Genomic DNA, 22,556 nt, shown 5'->3' with positions numbered 1-22,556 from the left:
CTTACTTCTTTTTTATTTTTTATTTTTTAATTGGCATTTGAGAAACTATATCAAACAACAATAGCCTTTTTATAATCGTCAAGTCAAAAAAAATATTTAATGATGCGAGGGGATAAAAAATCCTCCCAAATTATAATAACACTCACCATATTGTTAAAATAATCAAAATAGTAAATAGTGTTAGGAATAAATCGATCAAGTTAAATTAAAAAAAAGTAAGATTTTTTTTTTGACATCACTTATACCAGCTCACAACTAAAACATATATTAATAAAAATAGTAACCAAAAAATAAATCAAAACTAGAATGGTGTTACACAGTAGCTTTTATCATTTTTACGAGAATATAACTTAAACCCCCTCAGCATAGAAATAAAAATTAAAAAGATAAAAAAGTAAATGAAGTTTATAAAAATTTGGAGATGATTTTATTGATATAATAAATTACAATAAGAATAATTTGCAATACGATGTAGAGAAAGTTCTTTGAAAATAGTTTTCAGACCAGTATAGTATTGTGATATTGTGGAGTCACCTTGCTTGCAATTTTAACCATGAGAAAATAGTTGAAAAGAACATATCCACTATTACATAGATGAGTATGTTGAATATATATACAATGATCCAAGCAACACTCCTAACAAACATACTATAACAGTACAGCATCAGAAGATATAAAACAGAATGAAGCTAATACTCTAACAATGACCGAATCCACATCAGAAGACAGGCAAGAGAAGCTAATAAAAAATAGTTGTATTTGCAAATGTGATTTGACATACACAAGAATGAACTACTAACCTAACCCCTTACTACCAATAGATAAAAGGGAGCAGAGAAAAAAATAATTCTCTATGAACTGGCCAATGAAAACCCAAATGAAAACAAAAGAAAAATGTTGTTGGGTTAGCTCCTTTGTGACCTTTATAATACTGTAATATGTACCAATGCTAAAACTAAAGCAATGTCCAGCATGTACTTCAATGTCCTTGTAGCATAGGGCTAGGAAGTCCCATGTTCACAAGCTTAGGTGAAAGATGTTTGGTTCTTGGTCTGGGAGAAGGAATTGGTGCTTTGTCTGCAAATGTTCCCTGGTTGTCTCTAGGTGAAAGATTGAGCTGTTCAAGTGCTTGAACTTGGAATTTTGTTGGATATTCTCTCACACAACCAATCCGAGGACCTACTCCAGTACTCCATTTGCTTGACATTGGCTTGTTCTCATGTACTGAACCTTCTTCCGCTTTTTCTTTACCATTTTTATTAGCATTGCCATCCATGTATTCAAAGGCCAGCTTCTCATCATTGGCAGGTTGAGAAGGTGGAACATCTTCGTCCACTGCATCTTTCTGCAGCAGACAACCATGAAATTGCAAAATGTTTCAACAAATTTTCACCAAATTCATGCTTCTATTGAATGCAATTTCACAAAGCTATTATAGGGGAAGATGTTTTTATAGTGTTTCACCTTTACATTTGTCATATTCACACTGTGTTCCTCCAAGAAGCTAATGAATTCCTTGAAATTTTTCTCTGTTGGACGGTAGTGACCACTGTATGGCCATATAGCCTGCGTAAGATGTAAAACGAACATCAATTTAGAACTAACATTATTGTAAAAACTGTAAGATCAATTTAAACTTCTGATTTTCACATTCATATATAGCTGTAAGATTAAAACTTTTAGTTATCACATTCTTTAAATAAGAACCATTCTTCAATTTCCTTCTTTGGAATCTTGCATTTGTGAAAAAGGGGTATACGTATAAAATAGATTGCAGCATACTTGAAGAACTCCATGCTGAGCAACCAATCTTCCAGATGCAATGGTTGCACCACCAGCCAGAAAACTAGAGTGTTGAAAATGGCCTTTATTCTTTCGTCCAACATACAAAACTCTAGATAAGCTAAGAACAAAAATCCACTTGGATTCCTCGGTAGTGTGTACAAGGTTCTTGCTCTCTTTATAAACAAGCCTCCCTCCCTCTACAATCACTTCATATGCTTCCCTTTCTTTCTGCAAAATTCAAGGAACAACGTTGAAAAGCTTTTACTATCAAGTCAACATAGGCGAATTCAACAATTCACCAATATCAATGTCACGTAATAAGATGCCATTGTTGCATTATATATTTAGTACAAGTATTATCATACGTGAAATTGTATATGCTATTTAGTGAAACAACTTACAGGTCCAAGGTACTTTATGCACTGGTCCTGCAAGTCCTTTCTAGGACATGCTTTTAGCTCCACTTCTTTGCCATCCCCAACATCCAACCTTCATTCACCAAGATGCAATTAAGAAATTAGAAAATAAGGATTCAATTTTTTTCAGACCAAGACATTTTAGCATTGCACCATTAACAATATACCAGTAGAAAAAAGGCTGATAGCTCTGGCTACGAAACCAGACTTCATAGTAGAAATTAAGATTATGACCATAACGATGACGAGGATCAATCTGAAAAATATATGGAAATCATAGCCTTGATTAATTGGCTTCTTTGGATTCTAAGAGAATAAATGACCAAACAAAAGAAAATTTGTTATAGTTACAAAAATGAATTTATGTTAGTCAAGATGTAGACGGATGAGCTTACAGCTTCAAGCCAGTGTCTTAGTGCGAATTTCTGTGCCTTATCATCTTTGGACAAACCTTTTCCCACCTAACATCAGAGAAAGAAAAAAGTATAGTGGTTGTCATTCAACAAGATCCTAAAGGAAATTTTTTTAGAAAGGAGATGGTAAACTTTGAATACGTCTCTATGGTCCTAGTCAAATTATATTAAGTACATCATCTTTTGGGAAATGTAAATGGTTCAAAGAAGACTAATATGGGCCCAAATATTGAAGCAAACTACATAAAAAGATATTCCTTAGTCAAAGTAGATTAAAGTTTATGGCTTCTAATATTAAAAAATACCTTAGCAGCCATCATCCTAGCCCTTGCCCATTTTGAAATAGGTGTTTGTGATTTATCAGGGTCAAAATGGGATGTAGAACACCTGCAAGCAGTAATCACCGAATCCTTCCACCTGGACCAGAGAAAAAAAAACTTAAGACAGTAGTTTTTAAAGTTCACTGAGCACTAATAATTGAATTTGTAGGCTAATATAAGCTTCAAAAATGCTCAAATGTACTATTTTTAACTAAAAGTATTCTTTAATCCTTAGAAGAGGCTAAAACTACATAGTTTTTGCAAATTTTTAAGAGAAACAAATTAATGGAAAATTTTGGCTCCTAATTAATTGGCAAGAAGTAGTACTTTCTAGCACTAAATGAAAATATAAGCACAAAATGAGAAGACAATAATAGAGTTGGATATGAGCAAACCACAGCTCCTCGCAAACAACTGCACAATCAGCCAGAATTCTTCTGATCCTGTAACTCTTGTAGACTTTCTGAAGCTTAATTGCTGCTAACTCAAGCTGAGAATAGGGCTCTGGAGAAAACATTTGTTCTGGTTTTTGTTTGCTGAACAAACCCTCTAGTGAAAGCCTATATTTGAACGAGAATGCGGTTTGGAGCTTCAGATTTCCAACCTTCCTTCTCTTCAAACTTGTAGATTTTTCAGCAGTTGCATCCGCTATCTGATCAGGCTTAAAGAAATCATTCAAATTTATGTCGTTCTTGAAGCTCACTGTGACTTCTCCTTCCTTGTTTACCGCAAATATTCCCATTCCTATGCAAAAATCTGCAACACTGCTTTACATTTTCCAGTATTCATGTTACTTATCAGCACTGACACTGACACACTTAATGCAACAACTTGTTCAAGATACATATACGTGAAAGTTGCAATCAGGAAGAACACCGCTATTAAATGATTAGCATACACTTCTCAGAACAAAAACCAACACACCTATATCTTTCATTTCCTCAGGAGACGTAATAGTAAAGATCAAGGACTAAATCACTCTCCAAAAAATCATTATGCCAATCAAACCAATGTTCAAAATTGAAAAAAATTCACGATTTCAGCGTAATGTATTACATGATTCATGTTCTAGTGGAGGATACGTAATGAACAACATTTCAAAACTGAATATACATATGCATGGGATAGCTATAAATACACAGCAAAATCATATACAGAAAGCAACTAATATTAAGAGAGTTTAAATACAAGGAGGAGAAACGACTGACCTGGTATTAAAAATTGAGGTTGTTTATAGTTTCATGTATACAGCAGAGTGTAGCCTTTGAAATGGCGTTTCCCAGAGTCTTATATACTGCACAAGTTTGGAATACAATTTCGCAAAGTATGTCATAGAAAAATGTGGACAATTGAAAAATCGGTTCTGTTTTAATAGAAAATTGAGAGCAAACATTATGTGACTTTGGTTCCATAAAATTCAGTTATTTTGAATAGTAAATAAAAAATAGAAAAAAAAAAAAGGGATATTGCGACTTGCTGAACCCACGAGGTGTTTGAATGGGTTCATTCAAATATTCACACAGTATACTGATACGTATATATGATAGTGAAGAATAGTAGGTGTCTTACATGTGTATATTTATACCATATATGTAACAAAAAAATGGTATACCGTACCGTACGTGGTTTTGTACGTTTTGGAAGCAGAAGAAGTGAAAAGGAAAACTTTGGCTTCACGCGGAGAGTGGAAAGAAAGAGAATGAGTCCAAAGCTATAAATTTTGGCATTATATTTCAAAAACAAGAACGGGTCAAATTAAAATCATTTCTGCATGCTTTTAATCAATAAATATTTAGATATAGATAAAATGCCAGAAGAAAATGTCAAATGTTATTCTTCAATCCGTTGTTACAAGTTCTAACGATTTTCTTTTGTTCATATTGATTATAACCATGATATTTTAATAATTTTTTTACAATAGATTATATATTATTATTTTACGGATTTATATATTTAAAACAGATTAATTATAAACTTTTATATAAACAATTATAAAAAAATTATCAAAAAAATTGTTAAAATACATTTTTCTACTTATTAATACCATTACTAACACATGGGAGTTTAGTATAGAAGAAGAAGAAGAAGGTAAAAGGTACCTGAATTATGTTTATGGTGAGAAGAAGTAGAGTGACAGCACAGAGGATACACTGGTAACTGTTTCTATGAATGTCACCAAATGGAACACTCTGGCTGTGGCTCATGGTGTTCTAAGGTAGTTACATATATAGTAGCATGAACAGAATGGTTTGAATTTTTAATTTGATGTAATTAAGGTTATTAAATTGTTCCATCTATTTCATGTTGTTGATTGAGGTTTAAGAGAAGGGCTTTTGCATTTTACAACTGGTCATTAGTTGCAGTGATTGATGAAACAAAAATGGCTCTTGCTTCTTAAAAGTGGTCACACTGACATCAATGACCTTCTGCGTAATTGAATATCTGTGATTAACAACAACACGCAATCTACAAATCATAGGTTCTCTCTGTGCTCACAATTGATGTCACAAGTTTTCAAAAATGGATTAGCTGTGTTGCATTCAGATATGCTAAAAAATCATTTTTAAAATTATTACAAAAGATATTCCATCAATCATATAATTTTTAAAGCTTTCATGTTTTGCCAAGTGGAATGGGAGATCATACTGAAAACATTATTATTTTTCTTTTTAAATAAGTAATTTCATTCACTATTCTTTTATATCAAAAAAAGAGAAAATAATGTAAGATATATAGTTAATGTTTACTTTCGTATGATCAATGCTCTTTTTTATTAAACTCAATTGTTCATATTTTTATTTAAAGGTTTCATCCATGTTATTAATGAATGGTGTTTAATTAGATTTGAGATTAATTACAATTGTAAATTTTTTGAAAAATAAATAAAAATGTTAAAAATTTAGGCAAAATTATTTCAGTATCAATTAAAATATAAGAATAACAAATAATTAAAATTTTTAATTTAAAAATATTAATGACGATCTTTTAAAATATTATTTAAATTATAAAATGTAAGCATTTTGATTATACTTAATATTGATTTCAAAATGGATTTGGTAAAAATAATTAAGAAAATTATATTCTATTAAGTAACTAATAAAAAGGAAATAAAACTATATTATTTAGGAAGTCTTTATCTCACACATAACACTTCGATTTAATATAACGGAAATTGAGAAATAAAAAACTATATAAATATATTTCGTTTTCAAAAATAAAATCCAAAACTTACATTGTATCTTGTATGTGTTTGCTATTCTTTTTTGTCTTATGCTTTTCCTATTGTTTTTGAGATAGTTAAGTTTGGGTCAACTTTAATAAGATGTGGTTTAAAAATTATGAAATACAAAATTTTAAAATATAATTATTGAATAATCAAGGACCAATGATAATATAATTAAAAAATATTTATATATATTTTAGTTATAGAAAATAAGCATTTATAGTGTTAGTTAAACAATCTAAAATATAAATATTTTAAATCCAAATTCATCCACTTATTCTTCATACTGCTAAATTGAATCTGAATAAATTCTAGACTTTGCAAATGTTCCCTTTTTCAGATTCAAAACCAAAAGACATTCATAACCAAAAACATTCAAACTACAATCTGTTATGTGGAAAAATATGCAGCAGAAAATGAAGGACACCCAAATTTAATGTCTGGTCCAAATTTTGGATATTTATGAAGAGATTTGTCTCTTTCCCAACAACTAACTCCTACAAAGTTGACTCTAACAAGAGTAATAATATATTGATATATCCATTTAACTAAGTCAATAAATACTACTGCTACAGTGAACTATTATATTTGCTGCTGCAGAGACTGATGTTTATTTTTGTATATTTTTTTTCTGCTGCTCCAGCTTTATATGCATAATAACTGTCACCCTGCCATTGATTTCTTTCTTCCGTATATGGCAATGAAATTAAAGCATCACTAAAAGACAATGGCTCTGCAGTCTAGATATCAAAATCCTTATTTTAATATGAAATACCAGAAAAATTATGAGGGTGTTGCAGGTGTTTTCAGACCCAAAATGGGTGCTGTCATTCTGCACTGGTAGATCACCATATATTGTGTAATACTTTTAGATTGATTGTAAGAAAGATAGGCTTAGGCTTTGGTTTGGTTTAAAGGTGAAAGGAAGTGGAAAACAGACTACTTTAAGAGCACCCTAGTGAGGTGTCAAAAGAAGGAGAAACTTGTGCTAGTGAAGCAAAATCACTTGCTTCTCAAGCAAAATCTCTCAGCCCTCTGCAAGACTCATCTGATAAAACTTTGGAGTTTATTCTGATCTTTTTGGGAATTACAATTGTTAGCTACCCTTTCTCTCCTTATATTTCACAATACACACCAAATCAATAATCATGCCTTGCCTCTTGTTGTGAAGGGAGAAGCAAGATTCACATAATCATCATCATCATCATCACATTCATCATTTGCTGTTTTGCAAAATAGAAAAAATGAAAGTAACATTATGTTGTTTTCTTCTGCTAGCTCTGCAAATAACTAGTTGGGAATCTGCAGTTGTAGCCACAAGATCCTTTCCTCCTTCTGATACCATGTCCAATCCAGGTTATTACTTAAACTACACACTGTTTTTATGTTTGACTTGTTAACATCATGTGCTAGTTATAATCATCTTCATGATATTCAACTTTTCTCAGTCCATTGTATTTCCAAACATATATAATTTAGCTTGATCTTGTCAAATGTGAACATTGCTCTTTGACAACTAACTATTTCATTCTTTTTGTACTATGTTGTTGTCTATGCTTCATCAGGCCCCCAAGAGGCACCAGGACCAATGTCTTCACCACAGAATACTATAGAGTCAGAAAAGGTTTGTCACCCTTCTCCCATTTTAGAGTTTTATAGGTGGATGCTAATTTCTGGTATTGTAAATGATTAAGTAGTTGTATCAAATTTGTGTGGCAGTGGCATATGCTTATAAGCTTTTCAATTTCTGCAAAAGAATACTGTTTTGCATATAAAGATCAGTTAAAATCAATATGGTTTCAGACTTCCTAGTACTAATGTGTTTGTTTTCCTTTGTTAAAGGGTCTAATGAACAAGAAAGTTATGTCGGATTCTATGGAAAAAACATACAACATAGGAGTGAGGAAAATAGGATCAATTCCACCAAGTTGTGAGCACAAGTGTTATGGTTGCACTCCATGTGAAGCTATTCAAGTTCCCAGCACCAGCAGCAGCAGAAACAGTCATTTGGGTTTGCAGTACTCAAATTATGAGCCAGAGAGTTGGAAATGCAAGTGTGGTCCTTCCCTCTACAGCCCCTGATGAATATAATATATGTTTTTCCTGTTCATACCCATTCAATATGAATATATTAGTTCATATATAATCCATGATCTCCTACTTCTCTCTCACCTTCATATTTATTGTTTAATGTAGCCCAATCTTCCTTAGGCTTGGAGCCACCATTATAAACAGCACATCTTAATTATAATGTATAACTTATTCAACGTAGAACAATCTTTTTTATCAAATATTTTTAACAATCTTTTTTAATAAACTTAATTGTTAGTCTAAAAAATAAATCAATTTTTAAGTGAATTTTTTTTTAAGTTTTCGGCCTTTGTTTGTACAGTAATTTAAATTTAATATAAACACTATATCAACTTTATTAATTATCATAGATTATAATATTACCAATATTTTTATTTAGCGAGTTTCTATCTCAAATCAAATCTCACTTATATGTGTGTGTTATATATACATACACACAGTCCCGAATTTTGTAACCGACTCTGTTTCTCTGAAATGGCTTCCCAGGCAAGTTTTTCTGTTTTTCATTTCACACTGTTCTTAATCACAATGCAATTCCAGAAAATTACTGATACTTAACAGTATCAACTATTTCACATTATTTATTGTTATTGATTTGTGAAGGTTGAACCAATGTTCGATATTTTGTTTTTGTCGTTTTCCTTTAGTTATATGAATCCGAAAGAGATTTAGAAATTGAAAAGGATATATATGCGGATTCGAGGTTTTGTGCTTGTTTCAGTTTCAGATTCATATTATTCAGTGTAATTATGTCGTAAACTTTACCAACATAGCATCAATTGATGAATCTGTACCTGCAATAGTGGAAACAGTACTGACAGAATGGATTAAATAAGAATGAGATTCGTTTTTCTCTTGTTTAGTCACAATTGAATACTGCAAGGCTTAATTGGATTCTCCGGGATAATGAGTACTCTGTAAATAAATCATGGTTACCAGCATTCTTCCATTCATTCCACTCGACATGTTTTTTATTATACGGATATTGAGAACTAGTATCGGACAATGAACGAGAACGATTGTCAAACTGAAAGTAGAAAGACGCGATAAAAAAATGATGAAATCTGATTTGTGTAAATTATAGGCTGCACGTATTATATAACAGTGTTAACTCTCCTTTCATGAATTGTTGGTACATTTTATCTGTAGGCCTCATGTCCGTTGATAAAGAATATTCTTCTTCTTGATTCAGAGGGAAAGCGTGTGGCGGTCAGATATTTTTCAGAGGACTGGCCAACTAACATCTCAAAGATTGCTTTTGAGAAGTTTGTGTTCAGTAAGACAGTTAAGACAAATGCTCGAACAGAAGGTAAGCGTCAGAGTTTAACAAACACTCATCGCAAAACCAAGTCATGATTTTAAATGCGATGCTAGGATACTGGCATATCGTAGGTATTGCAGGCTATAATGTTACGCAGATAGGTCTTTTAAAGTCTGTTGTTGTTTATGTAATTTTTGGATCATAGTTAGTCTTTCTTACTTTCGGTTTCAAAAGTGATTTCTTAAGCATGGTGAGGTTATAAGTAGTAATCTTGGGGTTCAGTAATCAATTGAGAGCTTTCGGCTTCTTTTCTATATCTTTTACCCGGAACCAGACGTTATTATAGTAAGTTTTTATGAAACATTCTAAGTAGCCAGCATGTCTTATTTCGTCCTTTAGCTTATAATTCATCTGATGATGTCCTCCATTTCTATACCCGTGTGTCAAGTCTGCAAATTAATTCCAAGATATAACGGAAACATTTTCATCGTCTCTAGGCTTGATTTTTCCTCGTTTCCAGCATCAGTATTTTCTATAGACCAAACTATGTGTACTTGTATTTGTTGTTACCATTGAATAAAGAACGAACTTTGTCAGAATGTTGAACTGAACAATTGGTCACCGAAAGTTGAGATATATAAAGTATCGGTTATTGTTTCCAGTGTGGCTTTAAAGAGATTTCTTTTGATCATTATTTTATATTGTCATTTACCACCAAGTGGAAGTCTTTTATATTGTTTCACATTATCTTTAGCTGAGATCACATTGCTCGACAACAATGTCATTATTTACAAATTTGTACAAGATCTCCATTTCTTTGTCACTGGCGGCGATCAAGAAAATGAGATCATTTTAGCTTCAGTTCTTCAAGGTTTCTTTGATGCAGTCACGCTTCTCTTAAGGTATTAAGATTGGATTTTTTTTTTTAGATTTTATATGCAGATGCATTTTACTCATCATGCTTCTGTCTTCTCTTCTATTTTTTCTTGTGCCATTTACAGGAACAATGTTGACAAAAGAGAGGCGCTTGAAAACTTAGATCTTATTCTTTTATGCCTCGATGAGATTGTGGATGGAGGGTATGCATATGTTATTAGTCACATTTCTTTTTTGATATTGCAACTATTTTTATTTATTTTGTAAAGGTTTCCCTCCTTGAAGGATGATACTAGAAACAAATGGACCGCTTATTGCTGAAAAAGTGACCTCGCATAGCATGGATGGCGATTCCCCCCTGACTGAGCAGGTAATGCAACACTCTTTCTGTTTTGTTTCTTGCACTAATGTATGCATACTGCTTTTACATTACAGAGTCATATCACTTGCCATGTAGAGCGGAGGTTGCTTCATTTAGAAGGCTATTACGTAACACTTTTTCCTTAAAGTTGATTTTTTTGTGAAAACTGAAAAATCAATTTTGATGGACAAATTTTAGGTTAAGATCAGCATATTGCTTTGATCTTAAATCTGATGATTGTAAATTTCTGATACTGCAGACACTAAGTCAAGCCTGGACTACAGCCAGAGAACATTTGACGAGAACCCTTCTAAAATGATTTTGGCATGCGCTGGAGTTTCTTTCATATTCATACCAGAGCTTTTTACTATTTAGACAGTTATCATACTCCACACTGATTTTTTGTATTTCTTTATTTCTGTTGTTACTTTGAAAACACTGAAGAGGTTTCATTTATCCTAAATAACCACGCAACCATAAAAGTATACATTATAAAACTAATAAAATTTTCACATCAAATTATCTATTTCGTAATAAAAGTTTTAAATCTTTTCACTACAATATTTTAATTTTTTGGTCTGTGATGAAACAATTCACACATGTCTTTTCTTTTAGAACGCATTGGATGCTAGATGAGTGGAAAAATAAAAAAGTGGCTTAATAACATTATCAATCTTAGGACTATGATTCACTTGATATTTTCACTTTTAGACAATTTTTGTACTTAAGTAATAGAATTTAATTAAATACGCTGATAACATAAATCATGCCAATTTTTAATTTTTTGTACTCAGATGCTAAATATAATTAAATGTCGGTAGAGGTAAAGAACACAAGCTAAAAAAGCTTAGCAAAACGGCCCAAGGTGTGCATAAGAATTGAAAAGTACTTGTAGAGAAATTGTTTTTGTCTAGCTCCTATCTTATCACTATATATCACTGCGTTCGTTTATTATTTAACATAATATAATTTAACACTTCATTTGTGACATCTATAAATCGTGAAGTACTAAAGGACCGAAGAGTAAAGTAGAAGGGGCCCCGTTAACAAAATAAAATATGTATACGAATGTTACAAGAGATAATAAGTAAAGAACTGGTTGTTGATGTAAAAAAGTGCAAATATTTCAACCAGAATATTGAAAAAGTTCAAAAAGTATTTCAAACATGTACAAAAATATAAGTTTACTCCTAAATTTTGTCATATCAAACAAATTCCCTTAAACCTAGTTAGAACCAACGATGTTCAGCTAGTATACCCATTTCCACCGAGATGATTTTGAATAAACCTGATTCTTAACATATTTGTAGCGAGAAATCTAAGTGTTTGTGTGTGATTTTGGCTTCTGGTAGTTAATTTTTACCAGCATCTAGGGACCTTTCATATATGACGCTTCTACAAATCAGCCTAGTCCTTATCAAAGAAACTCCAAGAAAGTTTTGCAAAATCAATTAGATACAATAACATATATACCTTTTGTTTCCCAACTTCTCATCTGAATGAATTATATCTGCATCAAACCTGGAGGGTGCTATTGCTGTCGCAGCCATACCTTTTGGAGCATTGTACGGTCTGCAGACTCTGGATACCAAAATTCATTTCCAGTAAGGATGGTACCTTCCGGTTGTAGGACCATCGTCCTTCTCAGCCCCTTTCCCACCATCATAGCCACTGCTGCGGTTGAAACTACCGTTTCTTCCATATGCATTACCATCTCCATGGGAAATAGTGCCACCACCATAAACCCCAGGATTACCATAAGAATTCAGTCCATAGCCGCCATAGCAATACATCGGTCCACCATATCCAAAGCCATAACCATACCCACAATAACCACCATAAACAGTGGCAGCACTTCCGCCAAAGCTTCCCTCAAAGTAGCCATATGCTCCGTTCATTCCAGAATCTGTATACTGTCCACCTCTTTTTGCATGATTACGATTTCTAGAGCTATTCCCACCATATCCATCCATTCCATTGCTAAAACCACCATATGACTTTCGTGAGGTACTGCTGTGATCAACTCCAGATCTTTTGGGCTCAGCTCTCTTAATCTCAACCTATATTTACAGTCAGAAAAAGTTATCCAAAAGAAAAAAAATATCAGGTTATGTGCAGCACAATATGAATATCCTATTCTAACTTCAACAGTTTCACTAACCTGCTTGCCTCCAATTTCATGTATTTTTCCCGCCGAAAATACCTTTTCAACTGAATCTTCGTTGTCAAAAGTTACAAATCCAAAGCCTCTAGATCGCCCAGTATTGTGATCTAACATGATTTGGCACTCAACAACATCGCCATAAGGCGAAAAGTATCCCCTCAACTCATCTACAACGTACACACCATCCAGTAGTCAGAAGACAGAACACACAAATTCCAATATAACCTAGAAGAGTAAGGGCATCTGGTTCACTATACCGTCAGTGAAAAGTTGGGGTATTCCCCCTACAAATATCTTCTTTGTTTTTAGTACTCCAATTCCTTCCATGTCCTCCCTAGGGACTGTCCTCTTCACTTCAACCTGATCAAACAAAATTGAATTTGTCATCAGGAGCAAGAATGTGCACTGCTACAATGCTTGAGCCAACATTTTCGAAACAAGTTACCACTCTGCCATCAATGGTATGTTCCTGGGCCAAAACTTCATCTGCTACAGCTGAATCGGCAAATGTTACAAAGCCAAAGCCGCGTGGCCTTCCAGAAAGTTTATTTGTCATTATTACCGAATCCGTTACTTCTCCATATTTGCTGAAGTAATTAAAAAATGATTCTGACAAACAAAGAAACACATGCTAGAATGAGATAATATATACATAAAGAAATATAGGTTCCACCTTCCCATATCTTCAAACAGTATTCTTCAGTCCAATAAGGACACGTAAATAGTAAGTAAACAAAAAGTGAATGAATTAACATAATAATTATCAAACAAACTGCGCTTGAGTTGCATGCATGGCATAAATCAAGGATGAGGGGAAAAACTCTACAAAAACAGTCTGATCCACATTTTAATCGTAATGCTTAATAACACTTCGCATCAGATAACAACCTAAAAAATATACTCAATGAACAAGATAAATAATACGAGGGCCATATTCAGGTTCAACTAAGTACTCCTAATCAGTACTTCAGACTCTCTTCAAAAGTCGCAAAAAAATCACCATAGAACAATCAGCACCAGAAATTAATGTTCAAGAAAAACTGAGAAGGGCTGAAAACTACCAAACAGGCTACAAACAGTGTATGGACACAAATGGCCTTTTCTAATCATTGAACTAGTACCGATAGCACTCTTTAGGTCCGCTATAGCAGTCAAGCGGTGTGTGGCGCCTTACTGTCTTAGGCAGCTAAAAGATTTGCAAAGCAGAGCATTTTTCAATTGCAGCCACCGAAGCAGTAAATTCGGCCATTGTTGTGACAACTTCTGGCACTATAGCTGCACAACAGAAAGCCCCGTCGAAAACTCATTTCCCTCGAAGCTGTGCCATTTTCAGGGATTGACGGAGTAGCATTTTTCAACTGATAACCAGACCATGACTCGTGTATGTGTATGTTTTAATTGTCAAGGTAAATTTTTTTTTAATCAAGAATCATAATGTGTACCAAAAAGTAAGATTCAGAGGCAATAAAAATAACTTCAGAATATATCTTATACATAATAGATACTGTTCTCCGCGCAGTAATTTTAAACTAGGAATAGATAAACAATTTAACCATAAGTCTCATAAAACAAATTGTTAGTTGTGTTTGAGTTTGTGAAGTCTTTTTCTTGGTCCAGCCATGGGTCCCCACCAGCCCACTGGACCAGCGGCTGGCGGCTGGCCCAGACGGTTTTTGCACAAGACGGAGATGTAATTCAGGACATAGATAGGACCCAAAAAGTGTGAGCACGGTAGTTTTCGAAGCCTGTAGTTTCAAAGAACGAAAACTAGGCAACAAAACATCCATGCATGGAGCAGGAACTGAATGAACGAGTGACAGATAAAGTAGTAGATCAGAACTGCTCCTCCGGTTCTTTTCATTCAATAATTTAAGAACAGGCATACATGGTCGACAAAACAAAAATCCCTTCGTATAAGTTTTCTACTCCAACAAGAAAATATTAAATTTAATTTATGGAGAGGAAGTGAGAATACCTTGAGAAGTTTCCCATGAAATGCCCCCAACGAAAAGTTTCCTAACACAAAAGAAAAAGAAAATCGTCAAAATACCCACGAAAGAAGTGTAATTGGGAGAAATTGTGGCGCCAAGAACATGCAAGAAAAAACCTAACGCTGCAAAACCCCTTTCTCCACAAAACCCATGTACCACCACCCACTACAGAAGTAACTAACCCTGAAGACGAATCACGAGGATTGGGGGAGGGTTTTGCGAGCTCATCATTCGCATCACCATGGTAGGCGCCAGGTTCAGATTCGAATTGCAAGCCATGTTGAGAAGGAAAATGCTCCATTGAAAACCCTACTACTACACCCAGAAGAGTGCAATTTCAGAAGATAAATAATCTCACATGCTATATGGCACAACGCAAATTGTTGGAAAATGAAGAAAAGCAGAGTGAAAAACCCTAGAAGTTGAAATGTTCAGAAACCTCTTGCTTTCCCTTACCCACTATACCTGACACAAAATTCCACACTAAAAAGCCCTGTGTAACTAAAAAGGTGCAAAATTATATAAACAAAATTTATTTGGGTCAATTTATTTAAATTTTCAAACAAAAAAGACTTTAACATTTTTATTTATTTATTTATTTAGGAAATGTTGTCTGATCAGATAACTGCATGTAAGACAAGTGTTTTCTTATGCAACATAATAAATAAATGCAATAGTATACAACTATTAATCTACATATTTTCTTTTTATTTTTCACTTTTTTTTCCCCCTTTGAATCTTTATTTTTGTTAACCGATTTTTTACTTTACATTATTTTATAAAAAAATACTCATAATAAAATATTGGAACGTGTTTTTATTTATAATCATAATAATTAATAAAAAATATTTTTATATATGCTTTATTATATTTACTGTTTATTTTGATAGAAAATTATAAGTGTTTTTATATATAATTACTACATTACAGTAATTAATGAGAAATATGTAACTTTATTACACAACTTTTTTATAATATTAGTTCAATTTTTAGTAAGATTATTTTATCAGTTAACTTTTTAATTATATTTTATAGAATAAAATTCACTGTAAATAGGATAAAGACAAATAGTAAGAAACATGTACCTGTTATAAAGAATTAAAAACCCACTAAAAATATATAAAAACAACTAAGATGCAGTTCCAGAAGTATATATCCAAAAAGGTAAGAAGGATTAAGAACATTTGGATCACACAGAACAAACATATTCTCTTCAGTATTTCTTGGATTTTATTTCTGTTTTTCTTTCAATATATTGAAATTGTAGTGATAAAGGTAAAAACACAATTACTTAATTATATATTAAACAAAAGGTGGGATCTTTCATGGATCCATCCTCTTCATCAGACCAAGTTGTGTCCATAACATGAATCTGGTTCAGTCCTGCTTGCTCTTGGCTGGACCTAACATGGCACCATATATTATCTTCAGGACAGAGTTGGTGTTGAATTTGGCCATAATCAGTGGCTTCTATAAGGCTCCAATTGCAGTCCTTCATAGATCAGTGGGGTGGATCAGGTGCTATTTTATGGAACAGATCAAGCATGGCACAATGATGGGTATCATAACACAGCTTCATGTTTTGGTGTGGATTTAATCATCTAATTCATCATCATCATCCTCATCTTTAAACTCTTCCTCTTCTTCATCTTCATCTTCCTCCTCCTTATCATCATCATCATCTTCATCAGCAACAATGAATCCACTCAGTGTCTCATCATCATCATCTTCATCTCCGTCTTCTTCTTCTTCTTCATCTTCTTCATCAGTGGCTGTTTTCTTTCCTTTAGAAATTTTACTAGCTTTGGTATCTTTGTTACCTCCTTTGTCGTCTTTTGACCTTGTGGAGTACCTGGGCAGCTTCTTCTTCCGCATACTGACAACAACGCCCTTATCATCTTCACTTTCACCAGTCCACTCATCATCTTCGTTTACCTTACCCAGTTTTCGTTTCCCCCTCATTCTCTTCCTCTTCTTCTCACTATCATCTTCCTCATCTTCGCTATCCTTTCTAGGTTCCTCAAGGAACCACTCCCAATTCTTCGCGTTCCGAATCATCCCCTTAGGATAGTTGTCAAACTCGTGCCCCATCACAAGAAAACCATACTCTGCATATTCAAAATCACAACATAATAGAAGCTTAGTTTCCAATAAAAAAATGGTAGGTTTAACTTAGATGATTGTTACTGAAAAAGTCTACAAAAAAAAAAAAAATCCTACTCATGAAAACCACTCTCTCTACTACCCCCTTTTTTCTAACATGATTAAAATTTAGTGAAAATTAGAGATTCATTAAAAAAGATGTTTTCTTTATCAAATTTCTACCAACAAGACTCGATGTATTCAGAAGAATGCTTAGGAGTGGTACAGGACATTACACAACCTTCCTCCGAAAAAAAAGTATAAACTTTCAGCACAAGCAACAACCAAATTCAAATGGGAAATGGAGCCCAAAAGCAACAAAATTGAAAGAGGATGTTAAGAACAAGGAAAGGCAGTGATACCTTTAACGGGATCGATTTCCGAAATGTTAATTTCGTCAAGGTTAACCTGAGGAAGAGGTTGCTTGTTGGTGAGAGTGAAGGAGTACCAGAGAGGTGCGCTGGGAGAGAAACAGAAACGGTCTCCGGGTTGCAAGTGACCCTTCTCGAACTTTCTGAAGAACCGAAGCGTTTCTCCGTCGTACACCCAAAAGGGGTTCTTCCCCATCACTTCGAACGAAACCCTAGCATTAGCATCAGCAACCTCTGAGTCTGAATGATGGAGTTTGAAACACACGTGACGACGAGAAACTGTGCGGTCGTGAGTGCTGAATCCACAACCTCGTCCAAACACAGTTTCCTCATCATTTTCCAGTGCCAATTTGGAACCATCTTCACCCTCCACTTCCACCTCCATGCTTAGATTTTCTTCAGCCCAAAAAAATCCCTCCTTTTCTTTATGCTTTCAGTTAACAATACAAAATCAAACATAAAACAGCTACCATTCGAAATTCCATGTATACCCTCCATTTCCTTTGTCTCAATTAATCATTTTTCAACAAATCAAATGGAGATATATTTATCAAAATTAAATTGTAATGTGTAAGGATGAAATTAGTAATCTTTTATCTATAATTACAAGTTACAACATGGTATACACTTTCTCATTCCACAATGAATCAGTTTTAGGCATGTTCAAATATAAATTGGTTGATATTCGTTTATTTTTCAACAAAGTATTAATCTTTTCTTGTAATTTTCCTCAAAATAATATTTTTTTTCGACCAAAATCATGCATTTATTAAAGGATGAAATTATTTCAAAAAAGTTATTTTGAAAAATCATGTAAAAGAGTGAGGAGAAGAGAAGGGGTAAAAGGGAAAAAGGAACAATAACTTGGCCTCCCTCTTATCTATAGTTGTAGTGTTGAGAGTGAGCACAAGTGTCGGGTGTGGTGTGGGATAAAGTGCAGTCTGTGCTGATGTGTTCCACGTTTTGTTCTTCTATTCCCCGTCACTTGAACCTTACATCCATGATGATCATGAAGCCACGAGCTCAAGCTAGTAAGTGTTTTATTATCATCGTTTTCCCTTTCAATTTCTAGTGACCCTACTCATACTGTTTCAGTAACGGAGCCACCGTCGCGGGTTGGTTTTTTGGGCATCGGAATCATGGGCTCCCCAATGGCCCATAATCTCCTTAAAGCTGGGTATGTTACTTTCCCAATGCAGTTCTCGTGCTATATCTTTTTATTCCTGATTTGTTCTTCACCCTGCATCCATCCTGTTTTTTTTTTTTTTTTGCACTTTGAATTAATTGGCATTTCTTCTTGTTGTAGGATTGATGTCACTATTTGGAATAGGACCAAGAGCAAGTGTGACCCTTTAATCAGCCTTGGAGCAAAGTGAGTTCTTTCATGCTCAGATGCAGGATTGTAATGACGTACTTGTGTTTCTGTGGTCTGTGGGTGAAACTTGCCTTTTTGAAAAGACTCATAAAGAGAAGAACTAAATTTACAAATTCGATGTGTGTTTGAAAGCTTGTGTATTTGTTTTCTGCAGATATAAACCCTCTCCTGAGGAAGTAGCAGCATCTTGCGATGTCACCTTTGCCATGCTTGCTGATCCTCAAAGTGCAGTGCGTATAATTTGCTGTAGTTTTTTAAAGATTAGATTTTAGTGTCTAAGCTGGTTAACTCTGTTTCACATCAGTTGGATGTTGCTTGTGGGAAGCACGGAGCTGTGAATGGAATGGGTTCAGGGAAAGGGTGATATATTTAAACTCAATTTTAATTTTGTTTATTGTATATTGCTTCCATTTGACAGATAATGGCATTTGAAATCGATATTGACTCTTTTCTGCACTACATACAAACTGTTCCCCCCTCTTTGACCCCCTTCATTCCTTAATCTTTTCATTGAAAATTTCTATATCTGGTTTGATTATAGACTAACCATATTCCGTAGTTACAAAGACATTGCATATCTTGGTTCACCATATGCCTGCTTAGTTGTTTACTTACTTAAAATGACAAAATGAGAGATAGATCTTAGTATTGTGGTTAATGCCTTATCTATTTTCATTCAGATACGTGGATGTTTCAACAGTAGATGGGGACACTTCTAAATTGATTAGTGGGCACATAAAATCCACTGGAGCATTATTTTTGGAGGTGCAGTTTTTTTATAGTTTTTAATCCGTACCTATTCTTTATGGCACATTCAGGGTGCTATGTAATGGAGATATGTTTGAATTCCTTTCTTGCTTTAGTTGAATAGTTAGATAAAAGATGTTGTAAGTTGTACCGTAACACCTACAATGCCATTTGTTTGTACCCACAGGCTCCAGTTTCAGGTTCAAAAAAGCCAGCAGAAGATGGGCAATTGATATTTCTTACAGCAGGTGAATATTACTATTCAACTACTAATGAATTAATTCAATTTGGCATGGGAAAATTGTTGGTGAAGAGATATTTATTTTTTCAAAAGAAGAAATTTCGGGCTGAGATGTGACATGTCAGTTGTAACACCTATTGCAATACAAGGTAGCTGCAGATATTTAAAATTATAAATTTATAGACAGGTCACATTCTAAAGATTTTTTTTTCCCTTTATAGCTCTCATTTGCATAATTAACACTGCATACAATTGTGAATGCATTCAGATTCTATTCTCACCAGAATATTGAGCTCTTACAGAATCTGAGGCAATGTATATAATATGTTTCAGGGGACAAATATCTTTATGACACAGTTGCTTCTCTCTTGGACATCATGGGGAAAGTATACATATCTAATTTTTAATTTAAATCAAATTCTATAATCTTCCTGGCAAAACAAATTCAAGTATGTTTTACACTTCCATGCAGTCTAAATTTTATCTTGGCAATGTTGGAAATGGAGCTGCAATGAAACTCGTTGTCAACATGATCATGGGCAGGTCTTTTAGAATTTATTTGGTGCTTTTTCTGTTACTCATCCTTTTGCTCTAATGATTAAGTGACGCTATTTCTTTCTACATTTTCCAATGATCTATAGTATGATGGCATCCTTTTCTGAAGGCTTACTCCTCGGTGAGAAAGTTGGCCTTGATCCAGATGTACTAGTGCAGGTATTTGGCCATTTCTATGTCCATGAAATATAACCCACCTGATATGGTCAACAGAGTATTTTACTGGTTTTCCTATTGGGGGAGACTGTTCTATATAGATTACTACATAATTTTTCTTTTTCTCAAGACAAAGTAAGACTTTTGTTGATGACTACATGATTTTTTTCTACTAGGTTGTCCATGTTTACGTTCACTTTATTCCTAATCCTAGCAGAACTATTTGGCCAGAATCTTTCTTCCTTTGATGTTCAGATTCATCTTCGTTGTTGTTTATGTAGGGAGAGTCAACACACATAGATTTTCACAATAGTAAAATATTGTCTATTCTGCCTCAAGTTCTCACTGATTTACTTTTGATACCACTCCAAAAGGCCTTTCTTATAATTGGCATAAGAATGGATAATATCTTACCATTATAAATACCTATGTGTGTGTTGACCCTCTCTACAGTTTATAAGAAAGTATTGTCCTGATTACTTATAAAACTGTTGAGCCTCTACGAAATGGCAATTTTGCAGGTAGTTTCACAGGGTGCTATTAGTGCTCCAATGTACTCAATCAAAGGTCCATCCATGATACAGTCACTTTACCCAACTGCATTCCCCCTAAAGCATCAGCAGAAGGTGTGTGAATGTTGACATTCCTGTTTCATACCTTTCAGACTTGATGATTTATATTTTTGCTGTCTCACACAAAATTAATGGTGACAGGATCTAAGACTAGCCCTGGGGTTAGCAGAGTCTGTTTCCCAACCAACTCCTATTGCAGCAGCTGCTAATGAGTTATATAAAGTTGCAAAATCCCATGGCCTTAGTGATCAGGACTTTTCAGCTGTCATTGAAGCATTAAAATCCAAATTTCAGCACTCAGAGACCAAGTGACTTTCTTACAAACATGTTGAAGTTGAACAGTGTAGTAAGTTAGGCAAATTTAATCAAGTATAGACTTCCACTATGAGCCTTGCCCATTTAAATTCATTCCCCAAATGTATAATATATATATTTGAATATTCCAATGATCTAAAATTTTTGCTTAAAATTGTCTCAATAAACTTCTGTTAACACATAGCACTCCAACTTCTCACTGAGATTAAAATATACTGGCCAAGTAATATGTGTGGTAGTATATATATAGTAGTTTTTGTTATCTGTGTATAAAAGTAGGTTTCATTTACTGCAAAATGGTGCAAGACAAAGTTGAAAGAATATAAGAACCCTGTATAACATGCACTTTAAACTTCATGTACCTTAGTTTAATGATCTTTGATTGCACTGCAAAATGTGTCTTCAATAAATGCAGATATTTAGTTCCTTACTTCCTTCATATTGTAATTGTAATAGTAATAAAAAAAAAAAAAAAAACTGATTTGTAATGTTATTTGACTTCTCTTATTTTCTTAATATTGTTTATAAAATAATTAATTTCTTCATTCTCAGGTTACATTAATTAAGTGAGCGTGGAGAGAAGACGAGGGAAGGAAGAAATAAACACCACCTTATCATAATTAATGGAATACTTCAATATTATTTTTTCTATCTTCATTTTGAAGACCACGTGGTTGATATTATGAGAATTAAAAGGATAATTGAAATGAAGCATAGAGTATTTTAAGTTTATTCTTAGCAATAGTTCATATAATTATTTTAAAAATGATTTTTGTAATGCATAGCATGAAAGAAAAATCACATTCTTCTGATAAATGGACTAAGAAAAATCTATAGTTACTTAAAATCTTATATGTATATTTGTGAAATGTGTTATCCCAACCAAAATTATCTAAAGAGAGGATAATTTTATACTCTCTGGACAAAAATAGAGACTTTTATTCAAATTGAATCAAGATCCAAATTGTATAGATCTATGAATAATTTATATTATAATATGAAGTTATTTTAAACTATAAATATTGTTTAAAGTTATATTAAAATTTTATTTTAAATATAAAACATTTATTATAAAAAAACATGTTATTTTTATCACGATATGTTTATAAGCTGTTTTAACGAATAGGATTATTGAGGTTTTATAATTCAATGAATTGGTATAACAAAAATATTAGCTGTTA

General features: G+C 33.4%; 6 protein-coding genes across 8 annotated transcripts; 3 read left to right on the top strand and 3 right to left on the bottom strand.

The window, feature by feature from the left end:
* Positions 1-842: 842 nt before the first annotated feature.
* On the bottom strand, positions 843-3,676 carry LOC106760617 (IQ domain-containing protein IQM1). Its single transcript, XM_014644036.2, has 8 exons — positions 3,330-3,676; positions 2,920-3,031; positions 2,597-2,662; positions 2,369-2,457; positions 2,187-2,274; positions 1,783-2,013; positions 1,465-1,566; positions 843-1,345 (listed from the first exon to the last, which is right to left on the bottom strand). The coding sequence occupies exons 1-8, from the start codon at positions 3,674-3,676 to the stop codon at positions 980-982; spliced, it is 1,401 nt and encodes a 466-aa protein (XP_014499522.1). The 3' UTR covers positions 843-979.
* Positions 3,677-6,716: 3,040 nt separating this feature from the next.
* LOC106761540 (EPIDERMAL PATTERNING FACTOR-like protein 3) lies at positions 6,717-8,423 on the top strand. Of its 2 annotated transcripts, XM_014645101.2 has the most exons (4): positions 6,718-7,252; positions 7,436-7,513; positions 7,723-7,781; positions 8,000-8,423. In XM_014645101.2, the coding sequence occupies exons 2-4, from the start codon at positions 7,501-7,503 to the stop codon at positions 8,237-8,239; spliced, it is 312 nt and encodes a 103-aa protein (XP_014500587.1). In that variant the 5' UTR covers positions 6,718-7,252; positions 7,436-7,500; the 3' UTR covers positions 8,240-8,423. The 2 variants fall into 2 exon arrangements, with proteins under 2 accessions (XP_014500586.1, XP_014500587.1); XM_014645100.2 differs by having other exon boundaries at positions 6,717-7,513.
* Positions 8,424-8,703: 280 nt separating this feature from the next.
* Positions 8,704-11,256, top strand: LOC106760616 (coatomer subunit zeta-2). Of its 2 annotated transcripts, none has more exons than XM_022780348.1 (6): positions 8,704-8,734; positions 9,398-9,557; positions 10,315-10,411; positions 10,511-10,588; positions 10,671-10,755; positions 11,006-11,256. In XM_022780348.1, the coding sequence occupies exons 1-6, from the start codon at positions 8,723-8,725 to the stop codon at positions 11,063-11,065; spliced, it is 492 nt and encodes a 163-aa protein (XP_022636069.1). In that variant the 5' UTR covers positions 8,704-8,722; the 3' UTR covers positions 11,066-11,256. The 2 variants fall into 2 exon arrangements, with proteins under 2 accessions (XP_022636069.1, XP_014499521.1); XM_014644035.2 differs by having other exon boundaries at positions 10,264-10,411.
* A 751-nt stretch (positions 11,257-12,007) lies between these two features.
* Positions 12,008-15,386, bottom strand: LOC106762095 (heterogeneous nuclear ribonucleoprotein 1). The gene is made up of 7 exons (XM_022781456.1): positions 15,367-15,386; positions 15,018-15,216; positions 14,886-14,926; positions 13,356-13,519; positions 13,168-13,270; positions 12,908-13,077; positions 12,008-12,806 (listed from the first exon to the last, which is right to left on the bottom strand). Exons 2-7 carry the CDS (start codon positions 15,200-15,202, stop codon positions 12,342-12,344), a joined length of 1,128 nt encoding a protein of 375 aa, XP_022637177.1. The 5' UTR covers positions 15,203-15,216; positions 15,367-15,386; the 3' UTR covers positions 12,008-12,341.
* Positions 15,387-16,092: 706 nt separating this feature from the next.
* Positions 16,093-17,860, bottom strand: LOC106762098 (nonsense-mediated mRNA decay protein 2). Its single transcript, XM_014645807.2, has 2 exons — positions 17,406-17,860; positions 16,093-17,009 (listed from the first exon to the last, which is right to left on the bottom strand). Exons 1-2 carry the CDS (start codon positions 17,797-17,799, stop codon positions 16,495-16,497), a joined length of 909 nt encoding a protein of 302 aa, XP_014501293.1. The 5' UTR covers positions 17,800-17,860; the 3' UTR covers positions 16,093-16,494.
* Positions 17,861-18,270: 410 nt separating this feature from the next.
* LOC106762096 (glyoxylate/succinic semialdehyde reductase 2, chloroplastic) lies at positions 18,271-21,556 on the top strand. The gene is made up of 12 exons (XM_014645806.2): positions 18,271-18,445; positions 18,510-18,591; positions 18,721-18,786; positions 18,944-19,019; positions 19,094-19,149; positions 19,470-19,554; positions 19,724-19,784; positions 20,111-20,163; positions 20,250-20,320; positions 20,419-20,491; positions 21,010-21,114; positions 21,202-21,556. Exons 1-12 carry the CDS (start codon positions 18,364-18,366, stop codon positions 21,370-21,372), a joined length of 981 nt encoding a protein of 326 aa, XP_014501292.1. The 5' UTR covers positions 18,271-18,363; the 3' UTR covers positions 21,373-21,556.
* Positions 21,557-22,556: the final 1,000 nt, after the last annotated feature.

Source organism: Vigna radiata, chromosome 5 (genome assembly GCF_000741045.1).
Source record: "Vigna radiata var. radiata cultivar VC1973A chromosome 5, Vradiata_ver6, whole genome shotgun sequence".
Lineage (NCBI taxonomy): Eukaryota > Viridiplantae > Streptophyta > Magnoliopsida > Fabales > Fabaceae > Vigna > Vigna radiata.
Note: the sequence above shows the minus strand (reverse complement) of the source record. Positions and strands in the feature narration are given on the sequence as shown.

Excerpts from the sequence above, each read along its gene's own strand:
- LOC106760617 (XM_014644036.2), bottom strand. The coding sequence starts at position 3,676 with ATGGGAATATTTGCGGTAAACAAGGAAGGAGAAGTCACAGTGAGCTTC. Across the intron at positions 3,032-3,329 it reads GTTGTTTGCGAGGAGCTGTG|GTGGAAGGATTCGGTGATTA; the intron begins GTTTGCTCATAT and ends TCTCTGGTCCAG. Across the intron at positions 2,458-2,596 it reads TAAGACACTGGCTTGAAGCT|ATTGATCCTCGTCATCGTTA; the intron begins GTAAGCTCATCC and ends TATATTTTTCAG.
- LOC106761540 (XM_014645100.2), top strand. The coding sequence starts at position 7,402 with ATGAAAGTAACATTATGTTGTTTTCTTCTGCTAGCTCTGCAAATAACT. Across the intron at positions 7,514-7,722 it reads TGATACCATGTCCAATCCAG|GCCCCCAAGAGGCACCAGGA; the intron begins GTTATTACTTAA and ends ATGCTTCATCAG. Across the intron at positions 7,782-7,999 it reads ATACTATAGAGTCAGAAAAG|GGTCTAATGAACAAGAAAGT; the intron begins GTTTGTCACCCT and ends CCTTTGTTAAAG.
- LOC106760616 (XM_014644035.2), top strand. Across the intron at positions 10,589-10,670 it reads GATGAGATTGTGGATGGAGG|GATGATACTAGAAACAAATG; the intron begins GTATGCATATGT and ends CCCTCCTTGAAG. Across the intron at positions 10,756-11,005 it reads ATTCCCCCCTGACTGAGCAG|ACACTAAGTCAAGCCTGGAC; the intron begins GTAATGCAACAC and ends CTGATACTGCAG.
- LOC106762095 (XM_022781456.1), bottom strand. The coding sequence starts at position 15,202 with ATGGAGCATTTTCCTTCTCAACATGGCTTGCAATTCGAATCTGAACCT. Across the intron at positions 14,927-15,017 it reads AAGGGGTTTTGCAGCGTTAG|GAAACTTTTCGTTGGGGGCA; the intron begins GTTTTTTCTTGC and ends CTTTTGTGTTAG. Across the intron at positions 13,520-14,885 it reads TTCATGGGAAACTTCTCAAG|AATCATTTTTTAATTACTTC; the intron begins GTATTCTCACTT and ends TTTGTTTGTCAG.
- LOC106762098 (XM_014645807.2), bottom strand. The coding sequence starts at position 17,799 with ATGGAGGTGGAAGTGGAGGGTGAAGATGGTTCCAAATTGGCACTGGAA. Across the intron at positions 17,010-17,405 it reads GGAAATCGATCCCGTTAAAG|AGTATGGTTTTCTTGTGATG; the intron begins GTATCACTGCCT and ends TTGAATATGCAG.
- LOC106762096 (XM_014645806.2), top strand. The coding sequence starts at position 18,364 with ATGTGTTCCACGTTTTGTTCTTCTATTCCCCGTCACTTGAACCTTACA. Across the intron at positions 20,164-20,249 it reads TCTTGGACATCATGGGGAAA|TCTAAATTTTATCTTGGCAA; the intron begins GTATACATATCT and ends ACTTCCATGCAG. Across the intron at positions 20,321-20,418 it reads GTCAACATGATCATGGGCAG|TATGATGGCATCCTTTTCTG; the intron begins GTCTTTTAGAAT and ends AATGATCTATAG.